The sequence below is a fragment of the Ursus arctos genome, unplaced genomic scaffold (genome assembly GCF_023065955.2).
Source record: "Ursus arctos isolate Adak ecotype North America unplaced genomic scaffold, UrsArc2.0 scaffold_17, whole genome shotgun sequence".
Taxonomy (NCBI): Eukaryota; Metazoa; Chordata; class Mammalia; order Carnivora; family Ursidae; genus Ursus; species Ursus arctos.
The window spans coordinates 45,577,644-45,593,457 of NW_026622841.1; the positions used below are offsets into that span (position 1 = coordinate 45,577,644).

General features: G+C 42.2%; 1 protein-coding gene across 3 annotated transcripts in view; it reads right to left on the bottom strand.

The window, feature by feature from the left end:
* The window catches only part of LAMA3 (laminin subunit alpha 3), a 253,876-nt gene that overhangs the window by 183,450 nt on the left and 54,612 nt on the right, over positions 1 to 15,814 (bottom strand). For 2 of the 3 annotated variants that reach the window (XM_026496108.4, XM_044382890.3), the window contains exons 3-7: positions 12,584 to 12,701; positions 11,744 to 11,862; positions 10,061 to 10,231; positions 7,226 to 7,317; positions 2,663 to 2,778 (exon numbers count right to left, since the gene is read on the bottom strand). In XM_026496108.4, coding sequence (XP_026351893.3) covers positions 2,663 to 2,778; positions 7,226 to 7,317; positions 10,061 to 10,231; positions 11,744 to 11,862; positions 12,584 to 12,701 — 616 coding nt within the window. Of the gene's footprint in view, positions 1 to 2,662; positions 2,779 to 7,225; positions 7,318 to 10,060; positions 10,232 to 11,743; positions 11,863 to 12,055; positions 12,149 to 12,583; positions 12,702 to 15,814 lie in introns of those variants that run through there. The other variant, XM_044382889.3, reaches the window with a different exon arrangement.

Consider the following 15,814-nt stretch of genomic DNA (forward strand, 5'->3'; position numbering starts at 1 on the left):
CAAATTAAGATAAACCAAAATGCCAATTAGGCTTCATGCACAATGGGAATATTAGTTCTACTGCTATTACTACTATTAACAAGAATAATTGAGTTCTTGGTACACTGTGAAAAGTGTTTTATGGGCATTATCTCATTTAATCTATGCAACAAGTCTCTAAGGTAGGTACTCTTATCCCCAGAGCCCAGATGGGGAGGCTGAGGCTTCGAGAGGTTAAAGTATGTCTCCAGTAAGAGAAGAAGAATCCTGACCTGTATTTGACTCCAAAACCTATTCTCTCAGCCAATACTCTACATTTTCCATCTCAGCACTATTTATAGTAGCAATAAACTCAAAATAATCTTAGTGTCTAATTCTAGAGAAATGGTAAGCAAACAACAGCCTCTTTTGCTTGACTGTCAGTTCTGTGAAGGCAAGGGTAGCTTGTGTTTTGTTCACAATAGAGCCCAATCCCCAGCACACAGTGAATACTCAGCAAACACTTGCCCGATACACTTTATTCCACAGAATGACAACACTGTGGGCCATCAAAAAGGATGTCAAAGAGTTTTCAATAAAATGGGAAAATATCTAAAAGTATCAAGTGAAAAAGAGCAGATTATAAAATTGTATAATTGTGTAAGTAATTAGATAATCTAAACATATTAAATAATAATATTAAAGTACGCATGAAGAAAACACTAACATACCTAACAAACTATCAATAGTGGTTCTCTTCGGGGAGCAAAATTATTAGTGATTTTTTTTATAATGTCCTAGTTATCTACAAATAATGGTTAAAACTTCTAAAATTTGAAAACAAAATTTAAAGGCCATCTAGCATTTTCATCATTGCCAAGATGGAAAAGATCTAACATGCGTAAAATTCTTACTCTCTTTTAGAATATATATTCACTGCATTCCATGTAGATCAAAATTTCCAGGCCTTTCTAGTAATTTGTATGTTTTCATCGGGTTCCCAGATAAATCTATTAGGGAAGAAGAGTGAGTTAGAATTTCAAGTTGCCCTGTTTGTAACTGCCTGTGCACCTTCTTATTTTCATTTCTCCAGTGGCGCCATGATTTTAAAAAATGTAAGGCATTTATGTTAACTACATCAGTTATTTCTCAAGAAATCCATTCATTTTGAATTGCACTAATTCAAATGGAATTGAGAAGGAACCTAACGAATGGATCTTAATAGATCTGATTTCCATATGCTGTTTGGGGTTTTTTGTGTGTAATTTGTTATCACTTTGACAAGCTTACAAAGCTTAAACACTTATGAAAGGAACATTTATGAAAGGAAATTTTTAAAACTTTCCTATGTGCTGGAGTTAAGCATGTCATTCACTGAAAGCTTCCAGTAACCTGGAAAACTAACCAAATTGCTAATGTTGGAGCTCATGTGTTAACACTCATTCAGTCAAAATAGGCTACACCAGGACTTGAAAGCACTGGAAGAAACAACTCCTGATTATTACCTTTCCCTCCTTCTGGTACCGTTCTCGAGGGTCAGGCGGGGCTGGGGAAGTCACCGGCAAGAACCCTACCTGTTAGCTTTGACTATAGAGTGTGAACGGCCAATAGGCTAACTAACACCCCTGGACCTAGAGATACACCCAGCCGTTCAGCTTGGACAACATCGACACCTTGCAACGGTACTAAAACCGCTCAAAGTGCCCTCAGAACTCCTCAGTAAAAAATCCTTCTGAGTGTTTGCTAGTCACAGAGATCATATCAGTCTTATCTCTTAGTTACAAAAACCATTTGGCCAAAAAGTATAAAGTACAGATTCTTTCTTACCCCACCTAGTTCGACAAACTTGAATCCAAATACCTTTTGGTCCTTTAAAAAAAGCAAATCCCTCTCCAGATGCTAAAAATATTCAGAAAAAAATAGGCCACAGTCTCCAAAGCCAATAACTAAGACTTACGAAAGTGTTTTCAGCAACTGGAATAAACATGGGGCTTCCGAAGATCAGTTTACAAGGGAATCTCCAGTTGGATGTCCTAGGGCTTATTTGTTAAAAATAACAGTTTTCTGACTTTATATTACACCATAATTAAAAGCAGCCTCTCATCTTTGTTCCTTCCTTCTCTGGTCCCCTCCACCCTGCATCCGCCCCAATCCTACTGCAGTATCCCCCTCCCCCAGTCAAGGTTCCCAGCCTCTGTTTCCCCAATCCTACTGCAGTATCCCCCTCCCCCAGTCAAGGTTCCCAGCCTCTGTTTCCCCAATCCTACTGCAGTATCCCCCTCCCCCAGTCAAGGTTCCCAGCCTCTGTTTAGACACCAATCTCAAAACCTTATGCCGACCTCGGTCCTCACAAAAGTTAGGATTCCAGTATCACATTCTAAGAAACGGTAAGGGCTTACAATTTAATAGTGGTTACATGATATTTTAGACGAGTAGAAACAGAGGCTAGCATTAAGTGAATGCTTAATACATATTAGCGATTATTACTGCTGTTATTTTTATTCTCCCGTTCATATCTGAATTTAGAATGGGGCACTTCTACCTCCAGGTTGTGAGTTTTTCGTAACAATAGACAGACCTGAGTCCCTAAGACGGACACGACCCCACCCGCTTCCTAAGCACATGGGAAACCTAGCATCAGAGAGAAATGAGGGGAAAGAGTGGGCGGGGCCTCGCTCCCTGGCGCCCCTCCCCCAGCGCTCACCTTCACACTCATTGCTCTGCTCCCACGTGGCGGGTCGCCAGCGCCTCTGGTTGTACCCCGCACAACAGCGATCGCACGTCTTCCCACAGGTGTGGTGCTGGCATTCACACCGAAACCTGGGCATGTGGCCAAGCACATCTCAGTTATTCAAAAGTTTTGATTAAGATCAGTTGTTCCTGTGTGAGAAACTGACAGTCATGGTGGTTACCCAAGGCACCATTCATGGAGTAATTATGAGAACAAAGCACTTTGCATATGTTATTAGTTCAAGGCTCCTTCTCCTCCTGCTTATTGTCTCTATTTTGTAGATGGTGACACTGAGATTGATTCCAAGATACTAAAACACTTGCCAAAGGTCAAGTGATGATAAGTGAAGAGCCAGACTTCAAAGCTAAGTCTGTCTTGACTCCAAAGTTCCAGCTTTCTTCTCTACCAGCTTCCATAACAGGAAACGAACACAGGAGCAAGCAAGTGCTGAGTTTACTGGGAGCTCTTGAGTATCACATCTTCACGAAGCTCTGGAGCAGTCCTGTGAGAAAGATCTGCTCAGGTCTCTTGCTCTGAGCCTGGGGTCCTGCACAGAGATTCACCAAACCCAAGAGCCAGTTCCCAACAAGATCTCAAAGGACCCTGCTCCAGGAGGCTGCCCCAGCTGCAACAAACAGCTCCTTGTGAAGCCAAAATCAGACGACTCAGCAAGGCGGGGGGCTAACTATCTAAAAATCTGCCTGCAAAGAATTATACATCTGCACTACAACCACCTCAGGTTAAAATGAAATTGATGCCACGGCATTGGATTAGAACTCCCAAGCTCTGAGCTCTCACTTATTTGTGCTTAAAAGAGGATTCAAAACAGTTGTCTAAGGCTATGCCTGTGGAGATCCTCTCAACTCTTCTAAGGGGGTGGTGGGGCGTGGCATGCATCCAGCTGCACTCCAAAGGGAAGGTATCAGCCCTCTGCCAGCTCAGCTGCTTGTTAAAGCAAATGGAGACAGATTTTACTAACAGCACAGAACAGCTGGAGTCCAAATGGACTTTTATCAGAGAGGTATTTTAGCTCACTGCCAATACAGCATATGCACAAGCTGAACTGACAGTATTATTTCAGGAATATTGCTTGGAGAACATACAGTCCAACTACTCTCATAGATTAAAATTGAGAGCAGAAAAAATAAAGATACTAGCCTGAATTCGATTGGTGTCACCCACAAATAATTGCTTTTTCTGCTTCTTTCTCAGCCTAGGCTGATGGTTGATCTAGAAAACTCAGCCTTGCATCTGCTGTAAGGATGTGACTGAAGATGTTGCTGACTAGAGAGTCCTCTTTGTAATGATCACACCACACCACTCCCAGAGAAATTTCTTATCTGATCCTAGTGTCAACAGTCATGTTCCTAAACAACTGATCATTCTTTAGATTATGATCATAGTGAAAGAAGAAACTAGGCAGGTTTCCTTTTGGGTTGACTGCTAGGAAGCTCAGAATTACATTTGTGATCCATCCACATTTCCATGAACCAAGTCATCATGGTAGACATGCTTAATTCAGGCCCTCTTCTGCCTCTTCATGCATTCTACTTGCTTAGCAACTAAATGTTCTGATTGTCCAGTCTTTGCTCCCTCCATTAAGTCACTGCATTGCCTTAAATATGTTATAAGATCTTTTCCTTTGACCTTGGCCCAACAACTTCTTGCTAGACATGTCTCCAAAGACATGTTCTCCAAAGAGAAACAAAAGCAAAAATGAACTATTGGGACCTCATCAAAATAAAAAGATTTTGCACAGCAAAGGAAACAGTCAACAAAACTAAAAGGCAACCTACAGAATGGGAGAAGATAGTTGCAAATATCTTACCCAAAATCTATAAAGAACTTATCAAACTCAACACCCCACAAAAAATCCAGTCAAGAAATGGGCAGAAGACATGAACAGACATTTCTCCAAAGAAGACATACAAATGGCTAACAGACACATGAAAAAATGCTCAATATCACTCAGCATCGGGAAAATACAAATCAAAACCACCATGAGATACCCCCTCACACTGGTCAGAATGGCTGAAATTAACAAGTCAGGAAACAGTGGATGTTGGTAAGGATGCAGAGAAAGGGGAACCCTCCTACACTGTTGGTGGGAATTCAAACTGCTGTAGCCACTCAGAAAACAGTATGGAGTTCCTCAGAAAGTTAAAAATAGAGCTACCCTATGACCCAGCAATTGCACTACTCAGTATTTATCCAAAGGATACAAACATAGTGAGTCGAAGGGGCACCTGCACCCCAATGTTTACAGCAGCAATGTCCACAGTAGCCTAAATATGGAAAGAGCCCAGATGTCCATTGACAGATGATGGATAAAGAAGATGTGGCAGATATACACAGATGCACGTGTCTGCACAATGGAATACTACTCGGCCATCAAAAAGGAAATCTTGCCATTTGCAATGATGTGGCTGGAACTAGAGGGCATTATGCTAAGTGAAATAAGTCAGTCAGAGAAAGACAAATACCATATGATTTCACTCATATGTGGAATTTAAGAAACAATACAGAGGATCATAGGGGAAAAGAAGAAAAAATAAAATAAGATGAAAATTGAAAGGGAGGCAAACCATAAAAAACGCTGACCTCTAGGAAACAAACTGAGGCTTGCTGGAGAAGAGAGGGGTAGGGAGAAGGGATAACTGGGTGACAGGCATTAAGGAGGGCACTTGATGTAATGAGCACTGGGTGTTATACACAACTGATGAATCACTAAATTCTACCTCTGAAACTAATTTTTAAAAATTTAAAATTTTTTTCCTATTCATGGGTATGGATTTCCTCAGCATTTGCATGAATAAGCCTGCTGGGCAGAAGCAAACCAGCAAGCAGTGGGAGGCAAGGCTGTTGTGTTGGTGTAAACTGAGGCAAGGGGAAACAGTTTCTCTACTCACCTTGGTTTCTCACTCTGTGCCGCCCAGTAAAGAACCCTTCCAGGTCTGCCAAGGTCAACAGGGCTTGGTAGCCCTTCCAGGAAGGAAGTTCAGACCCTCTCCAATGACTTCAGCTCCTCACCTGCATGGTGCCATTTTGTCTCAGGCTAAGGAACATTAGACCAACCTCTTTTCTCCCCTCTCTCTCCAGCTCAGGACTTCTCTGATCTGACTTCTAATGTCTTAGGGCTCTACCCTCCAGGAGGCAATGGATTCATCATCAATGAACACGTGCTTGCCAAGTAAAGGCTGGTCAGTTGATGGATTCGTGTTGCTGTCTCAGCACCGCCTGATCTCGGAAGGAGGGCTGGCAACACTAGGGATTGCTGCTGGTCAGGGACAGGGCTCCACACCACAGAAGCTGGAGGCTGGCACCTGTGCCTGAGCATGAAGCCTAATAAGGTACAAACCTCAACTGATTAAAAGCAAAACACCTCTGGTAAATGCTGCTCGTGGGGAATTGCAGACTCTAAACAAAACATGGAGAGAAAACTGCTACTCCGTCTAGCAGCCCGTCATTTCCAGCCACAACAGCATCCCTCTTGTGTTGATAACGTGAGTGTATACAGTTGCTGAACACTTACTAGTTAGTATCCATGCATCTTATTGTATGTAAAATAGACCTCAATAAAAACAAAAATGGGTGCACCTGTGTTCATAGCAGCATCCTCACTATAACCAAAAGGTGGCAGTAACCTAAATGTCCATCAACAGATGAATGAGCAAAACATGGTATACACATACTAATTATTATTCAGCCTTTAAAAAGGAGATTCTGACACATGCTACAACATAGATGAACCCTGAGAACATGACGTTAAGTGAAAGAAACCAGTTGCAAAAAGACAAATACTGTGTGATTCCACTTATCTGAAATACCTAGAGTTTATCTGAAATACCTAGAGTTTATCTGAAATACCTAGAGTTTATCTGAAATACCTAGAGTAGTCAAATCGATACACAGAAAAGGGGATGGTGGTTGCCAGGGGCTGGGGAAGGAAGGAGTGGGGAGCTGTTGTTTAATAGGTACAGAGTTGCAATTCTGCAAGATGAATTGGCTTCTGGAGATTGTTTGCACAACGATGAGAATGTACTTAACCCTACTGAATTTAAACCACTACCACTTAAAAATGCTTAAGATAGTAAACTTTATATCATGTGTATTTTATCACAATGAAATAAAAGAAAAAAATATTTGAAAATGTATACTCGCTGATCTCATTACACCAGGGATGACAAACAAGGTTTGTTTTTTTTTTTTTTCTCTTGCTAACTCTAATCAATTATTCATGGATGCCTGGGGCATCGTCTGGGGATGGGGGGGACCCCCAGAGGATTCAGTGGCTGCATCCTAGATCATCCCCAGGGCACTGTGATTGACTAGCCATGTCTGCTACGGGCTGGTTGGGGCTTGTGGAAGCAAGTGCAGGGCCAGAGGAGGGGAGAAATAGACACACCATTTATTTGTTGACAATGAAACATTCCTATTGAGGGCAAGAATTTAGAAATATTTAAGGGGATGCAAACGTCTACCGACACAATGAGACTCATTCACAGCAAGGCTAAAAAATGTGTACAGTGTACTTACGATTTTTCAGGATTGTTTGCATTGCACTCTTGGGCATGGCCATTGCAAACACACCGCCCACCAATGCTGATATCCTTTATGCTGTAATAATACTATATAACAGAAGACACAGTGTCAGTTTTACTGAAGAGCAACAAACTGTTTTACTAGTCTGTAACTCACACCTGTATTGGCCCTCTTCCCTTTCACCCTGTAATCTTGAGCCTACCTTAATACAAAAGGGAGCAGAATTTGGATGTAACTTCTCTTACAAAATAAATGCATTCCTCAATCAAATGTAACAGGATACTGCCAAATTTGTGCATGTTTTAAAAGTCAAAGACTTAAATGCATGGAAGGAAATTGCCAAGGGGAACAGGCATGCCCTAGAGCCTTTTGGAAAAGGATTGAGTCTCAGATTACTTTTTTTAATGTGAATCTGGGTTTCATAGATCGAACATATTTATTTACTAAAAATAAATTTTTATATCAAATTTTGCACCTACTTCGTGCAGGCTCCAGGAAGGGAGAAAATATTTACAAGGACGGAGCAGAGATAGTACTAGATGGGCAGGGCCCACCCGCAGTTGTAGAAGCCTTTTTAGCTCAAGGTTAATAAGGCCAACGGCAGAGCTCACGCTCCGAAGGGCCAGACAGAGCGAGCTCCGGACTCAGCTGAGGAGCAGCCCCTAAGCCAGCCACAGATACGGGAAACCACGGCATCCGCCAGGCCCCTGTCCAGTCCGCGGGAGACCTCCCCGCTAGCAACAACAGGTGCCAGTGTCCACCCGCTCCCTTACTTCTCAGACTCGGCAGGAGAGGCACAGAACCCAGAGAGAAATCTGGGGGCTGTCGAAGGATCTTTCTCATGAGGTCATGCTGCCAGTCAGAAGACCTGTCAGCGAGGAAGTCTTTGAACTCACAAGGACAGGAAGGTATCTGCATCTTTTTGTTGTTGCCACCGCAATCAGTCCCCTTAAAGCACTCCAGTCACTCAATGTAAGGGTTCTGTTCTGATTTCCACACTAAAAACTGTTAGTCCAAGTGTCCTGGCAACTTCTTACTTAGTCTGAAGACATTAACAATCCCTCTTGTTAAAGATTTTATTTATTTATTTATTCATTCATTCATTCATTCATTCATTCATTCAATTTATTTGAAAGAGAAAGAAAGTGAACCTGAGATGGGGCGGGGTGGGGGGTGGGCAGAGGGAGAGGGAGGAGCAGACTTCCTGCTGAGCAGGAAGTGATGCAGGGTTCGGTTCCAGGACCCTGGGATCATGACCTGAGCCGAAGGCAGATGCTTAACCAACTGAGCCACCCAGGCACCCAACAACCACTCTTCTTAATATGGATAAATTCAGTATTTGAGGACTTTCTATGACAAGTTAACAGTAGAAGCTCTCATGCTGATCACCACAGAAGTTTCTCTCTGTGCATGTGTTAAGGGCAGTAGCAGCAGCAAGAGAGAGAAGCACTCAGCCTTCACCCAGAGCCCACACGAGGGTGTGACAGGACAGCTGGTATGCTGTTCCTTCACTTAAAGAAGCAACCTAGATTGGGATGAGGGGTCTCCCAATTATATGTGAGATGAACCCCATAAAAACTTACTTCATAGAGAAGACTACGTTCACCTAAGTGAAAAATATACATACATACAAGGACAAATCTTATAACCCCACCCCCCCAAAAAAAAAATGAAAGGAAAAAAAGGTGGGGAGGTACATTTGTGGCAAGGCTCCAAAATACCCGGGGAATGGAAACCCAGCCTGGCTACAGTTTACCAGAAAGCCCAGCTCTCCCCTATACATTTCATTCTGGGATCCAAGGTAGTCACCACCTACAGCAGCTCAGAGAGAGCTAAGGGGACAGAAAGTGCAGAAGACAAGCCACCTACATCCAAGATGACTGGCCTGGAAAATGCTCAAAACTGCAGCAAAACCTACTTTTCTCCTTGCCTTCCTCTTCCAGCTCTCTGATATCACCTACAGAAGAGGCCAAACTCTATCATGTACACTGGGCATCTTCCCTTCACTCTTCTAGGTCCACTCTCCAGGACCCTCTTTCTCTTTCTGCCCTTTGCTCAGGGGCTGAACTTTATGGGTTCCAACAAGGATTCTCTTGCCCACTGGCTTCCCACTGGGTTTGGCCAATGCAAGACACAAGCAGAAGATCAGAGGGTAGGAGAAGAGTGAGTTCAAGATATTTATTCTGCTGGCTCCCCCTCTGCTCGGGGTACTGTCCTGACACTGAGAGTGATAGATGTGCACCCAGTGCAGTAAGCGGCACTGGTGCTCATCAGTACCCATGTCTCCTCCACTGCGGTGACATTACATTACCCAGGGACTGCACATACCTGGGACTACACCACCAATTCCTGCCAATGGAGGTGACCTGTGTTGTCAGGAGCAGGCAGGTCTTCTCTAGGCTCTCACTCTTTCCTCATCTACTGACCATGTACAGGGCATCTAGAGGACTCTGAGGTCCCACAAGATGGCTGCACCTCGACACAGAAAGAGCCTGGTCCCCTGAATGACCGCATGGAGCTGATCCCACCTGCCGACCCACACTGGACTGTGATGTGAGCAAGAAAGTAACCTCTATTTTGTTAAGCCTCTGAGACTTGGGGATTATTTGTTATCATGGCAGACGAACACATCTTTGCCTTTCATCCTCTTTGAATATCATGATTTTTCTTCAGCAACCAAACTTCAAAATTATATCCAGTATTTCATACAAGAACAATTCCTATGCCTACACCATTACTGGCCATAAAGATTACTTGAAAGGCAATGAGTTTGGTAAGCAAAAATAAGGAACAAAAGCTGCTCTGTAGGCACATAGAAACACTACTCACCCGCCGAGTGACGGTTGGATCTCTCTGTGCTTTGGAGATGAGGTGTCCAAGGAGGGTATTAGTGCGGAGAAAACACAGGCGGATGTTTGTAGCCTTGGTAAACTCCCTCAGGGTGTGAGAGAAAGTAAAATTTTTTGCACCTGGTCGACCATTTATCAAGGACACCACAACCTAAAATAACCACACAACACATACAGAGGGGGTAAAAAGTCCCTTCATGAAAATATAGCCACAAGTAACTAAAAATAACTCACATGCCCCAAAGTACTTGGTTTCTTTGAGCCATTAGATGTTTATAGGTGGTCTTGGATCTTATTTATGTCTAAAAATATCATTGCTAGTTCTGAATTCCCTTCTCGTTCCTAGTACCAAATTCTGGCAATCTCTCCGTAAGACCTGGGCTCTCCAAAAATGTTATCATTTCATTTTCAAACCCTTTGTTCTATCAGTGTAGTTACGGTGTTGTAATACTATGAAATGTTGAAAATACAATGTTAAAATCTATAAATATAAGAAAACAACCTTTGGTTACATCAAAGAAACAAAGCTATAGTTATCTAAAAACCGAAATGAGGTTGAAGAAAAGAAGTCTCTGGATATAGAATTGACTGTGGAGAGGACCAAAAAAGATCGATACAAAACCCAGGCTTTGTTTTAAAGCTTTAAGTGATGGGGGTGCCTGGGTGGCACAGCGGTTAAGCATCAGCCTTCGGCTCAGGGCGTGATCCCGGTGTTCTGGGATCGAGCCCCACATCAGGCTCCTCCGCTATGAGCCTGCTTCTTCCTCTCCCACTCCCCCTGCTTGTGTTCCCTCTCTCGCTGGCTGTCTCTATCTCTGTCAAATAAATAAATAAAAATCTTAAAAAAATAAATAAAAAAAATAAATAAAGCTTTAAGTGATGAAGTCCAAGTGCCAACAATTAGAGACACTCATCAATCGCTGGAAGGTACTGGATAGAGCTGCTCGAGAAAGTTCTCTCCAGCTAAAACAGGGAGACACACCCTTAAAGAAGTTCATTGGAAATTCACTTCATGCTCATGATGGCCTCACAATTTCCATGGAATTCTTTTCCGATTTTCCCCATTCTGTTTTCCCATGTCCCATAACAATAGCCTAGCTGCCTTTACCACGACCAAATGCAACCCCAAAGGGACAGTAATTCTTTTCTCCCTTACAGATGATGCCCACCCTGCCCAGAGGGACCAGGGATTTGTGCTATCACCTACCCCTCATCTCCTCACTCTTATGGGGGACACGTATTTGTGAAGAAGTGGGAAGGATCTTCACCTCAATCACCAGAACCCACTTTCTAAACATTCCACCAGAAAAGACAGTTCAAGAGCCGTGGAGCCTGAATCCGGAATCCTAGCTTCCAGAAAAGAAGTTGAGACCTCAAATAGAATTTCTGATGTCAATGATGCCTCAATTTTTAAAAAATAAAATAAAATAATTAATCAGTTAATTAATTAATTTTTTTAACTAATTAAAAATTTAAAAGAATTTCCAACCCAACTCATTCTGGGAGTCTTTGATGTGATTCCTTTACTAGTTAGTTCCAAGTTCTGGTTTCTCTCGCGATCTATCTTAGATCTTAAAAGTGCAAGTTTCACAATTATGCAAAATTTTATGTCCTCATGTTGATTTCTGAGTCTCATTTCTCCCTTCCTCCCATACCAACTTACCTCACCATTTTCCAAAGGTACAATCCGGGAATATTCAGTAGTACAAAGTACATCGTCATCTTGGGTGATAGCCATATTTGCCTCCTGCCCAAACTGTTCCAAACAATCTACTTTAGAGTCTAGGAAGAAAACATTTTAATACTATAAAGTAAAACATTATCATCTTGTCATAAATCTTTTAAGGAATCTTATGTTTCCTAAGAAAATACGTCAGAAGGAAAGAACAGAGAAGCATTTAAGATTTTTAGACAAAAGCTTAGAATGAAGTTTTAATTCATGAAAGAAAATACCAAGCCATTTTAGGCCACTTACTTTCAATAGCAATGTTTGGAGATGTGGGTCTGACTCCTCACCCCTCACTAGGCAAGTTTACCCTCTAAGGAGCATTCGTGGAAAGCCCAGGGCCTTTGAAAGGAAAATTCCCATTGCCTCAGGTCATCACACGGTTCAGAGACACTGACATTCTTCATTAGTTGAAGATGACAGGGTCAAGGTAAATAATGTAAAATGCAGGGTCCGTGAAGCTGGAACTTAGTCCCTAATTCTACACGAAAGGTAAAGGACTGGAGCTATGGCCCCGTTGTGAGTACACCGCTTCTTCCTAAATAGCAGCAAAACCCGTTATCATGAAAGGCATTTCAACCTCAGTTCCGCATGTGTATCCTTGGAATTAACGCACACACGCTTGAGAAATAGGGATGTTCCGAGAACAACCGATAGGGTAAAAATTGGCCAGTCCTTAATTAGCCAAACTGAGAGACTCATTTTCCAGTTAAATCCAGTGTTGATCTGTTGCAAATAATTAAAGCCCTGCGTAACATGGTAAGCAAGATTACTTACGAGCAAAATATTGCCACGGTGAGTAGGTGCTTCCAAAGTCTACAGATCTTTCCAAGACCCAAAGGTCAGGGCGAGGGGAATTTGCAAATTTGATGATAAGATAGGCCACATGGAAAAGCTGGTAAGGCAAAGGAGATACAGTTATTAAAGTCACCTTGTCTATCCGCAATCTTGACCAGCTTTATATGATGCTGCTCTGAAGGCAACAAGCATCTAGCCACCCCCTCCCCCAAGATCCAGATTCTATTTCTAACTGCCTATTGGACAACTCTATCTGGGTGCAGACTTTCAAGCTTACCATGTTCAAAACCAAATAATCACTTTTCTTTCTCCTTCAGATCTATTCATTAATCTTTGTCACGCCTTAATCATTTACCCTTGATTTTTAACCAACCTACAGAACAGCTTGAAGTCTGAACCTTTGAGAAATCTGATTTCAAGCAATAACCATCAAGTGCTAAGCCTTCCCAGGACCAAGAGCCAAGCGAGTTTCCTGGGAGTGTCATGGCCTTTGATTGGTTCCAGGTCTTAGAGAGCTCACAGCTGCAGAACTGAGGGCAGAGCAGCTGTTTGGTAGAGTGATAGCACTTCCTTCCCCGGCACCATCTCCACTGTCTCCTTTTATCCTGATTATTCTCCCTTTTTTAAAATTTTCTTGTCCATCCCCATCACTCTTTTGCCCATGACCAGGACAGTGCAGAAGTATGGAAGAGACAAGGGGAGACTTTGGTCCTTTCTTCGCCCTCCCATTCATGAGTCCCAGCATGTCTCCACAGTGGACCCCAGGAGCCCTTGCAGGTCTACTCCTACCCCTTCCCCCCAAACTTATCTGGCTTGGGTTTTGAACCCTGAGAGTCTATATATTTCCCAAAGGTCCTGGTGTGACAACAAATACAGGTGTTAAATATGTTTATGTGTTAATGAGTGAGGATTATCTCTACCCCCCACATGCTCTCCACCTCCCACATTCCCTGACCCCAGGTAACAGATCCAATAGTGACTTTCAGAAGAGGACTCCCCCAAGCTATTAACTAGCCCAGGAGAGCCATTTGAACGATGAGCATCTAGTTAGAGAGAGGGGCAGGACTCAGAATCTGTGAGATCCTTTCATTTCTTGGGGAAAAAATAAGGGAGATTCCTCTTCATATTTTTTACATACCATAATATGGTAAGAGTCATATATTTAAAAAAAAAAAAAATCTGAGAACTAGTAGTTACTTGTAAATGTTCCAAACCTGGTACTAGAAGCCAAAATCTCTGGGACAATGATTCTCAAATTTTAGTCTCAGGACCGCTTCACACTTTCAATAGTTACTGAGAACCTCTAAAAGCTTTTGTTTATGTGGATTATATCTGTTAGTATGTACCCATATTAAATATAAAGGCTGAGAAATTTAAAATATATGTATCATTAATTCACTTAAAATAATAATAAACCCACTACAAGTTAACATAAACACCATATTTTTGTGAAAAAAATACTTTATTTTCCAAAACTTAAAAATTGTACAGAGAATAGTGACTTGACTTTACATTTTTAAAGTTTCTTTAAATGTGTGCATTGATAGAAGACAGATGGATTCTTCTATCTGCTTCTGCTTATAATTTGTTGTGACATATAGTTTTGGTTGACGTATTTAAAGAAAATCTGGCATCACATAGATCTATTTGGGGAAAAGGAGGATCTCAAAGCTTGCAGTCCTCTTGAAAGGTCTTGGGGACCTCAATGGGTTCTCAACCACACTTTGAGAACCAGTGCTCTTGGTCACAGAGGTTACTCTTTGCTCTAAGAAGCCCCTTGGCTTATTCTCTGCAGAAGGAAGAATGGTCACACCAATTACCGAAAACCCTAAGTTCAGCCAGTTCTATCCCAGTCAAACATTTGCTCTTTAATCTTGAAAAAAAACTGCGTCCCTGGGCTCAGATTAATGTTCCCAGACTGTTTCCCAATCCTTGGAAAAAATGATCCAACCTCATGGAGAAAACGAATTGTAGGGTACCCTGAAAACCACAAGGCAATACCTACAGGCAAGAGAAATAATCTCCAAAAGACACACTCCGTTATCACATAGTGAAGGGATTCACAGGAAATCCCAGAGCTCCAAGTCTGGAAAAATCAGAACAAAGGTATTTCCCTGAAAACTGTTTGCATATCTGTCTCAGACCACATCAAAGTAAGACCATCTTTAGATATGAGTAAGACAGAATATAAAGGAAATATTTTTGGATACAGGAATCAAAGCAGTCTTAACCTCTTTCATCAAAATTCTACAACCATAACACACACACACATACCCCAAAAACCCTATTTACTTGATAGTTTATGATCTAATGGTTACTATGTTCTAGGTTCTGTTAGGCACCTCATGAACATCCTCTCTCAAGAGGTTAAGTAACACGTCCGAGTATTCTAGGCATAAAATCCTGAGCCTATGTGTGTTCTACTCACAGATCGTTAGCTAGGCCACAGAACCTAAGAGATACTTAATATTTGACCTGTTTTATCCTAGGGGAAATAAATTGTCAGAAAACTTCCAAACACCGTTACTTCTAAATATACTCAGATTGCATTACAGGGAGCCTGGAGAGGGGGAGCTATGTTATAGCACATCTTGAGGAGTATTGAGCTCAGAAGGGATACTCTTTTTGTTTCACTTCATCCTGTTCCAAGGTAATATGTGATTCCTTTGAGGCACAGCAGTTAAAAATCCCAAATCTAGGAGCAGGGGCAGACATAGGTCATCGTGCCCCCCTTCCAACCACCTATGAAAGCCCGCCACCCGGCCTAATTTAATAAGTCTACTGATTCCACCAACTCATCTTCCAATGCCCACGGGATGGGACATTCCACTTCAAAATGCTTCCCTCCTTTTCCTCTTGGGACCTTGTTTCTGATGTTCCTCAACACACATCTTAGCGCCCTGACTATTGCTAGGGTGCACTTCCTTTCTTCTGACTCCGGACCCTACAGTTTCTCCATCGTCACCACTGCTGTGTAACTTGCGGTCGATTCTTGCCAAGTACTCCAGCTGAGACCTGCAGATTCAAAATGTCACTGCAAGGCAGAGTGAGTGGTCCTCAAAGTGGATTTGCAGCTCAGCTCGTGCCAGTCAAACCAACAGGTATGAATTTATTCTTTTCCACTTGATCATTTAAAATAATGTGCCTCTTAAACAGCTCCTTCCATTAAACTCCCATTATCAGTTACTTATGTTTGCTCTTGGATCACTC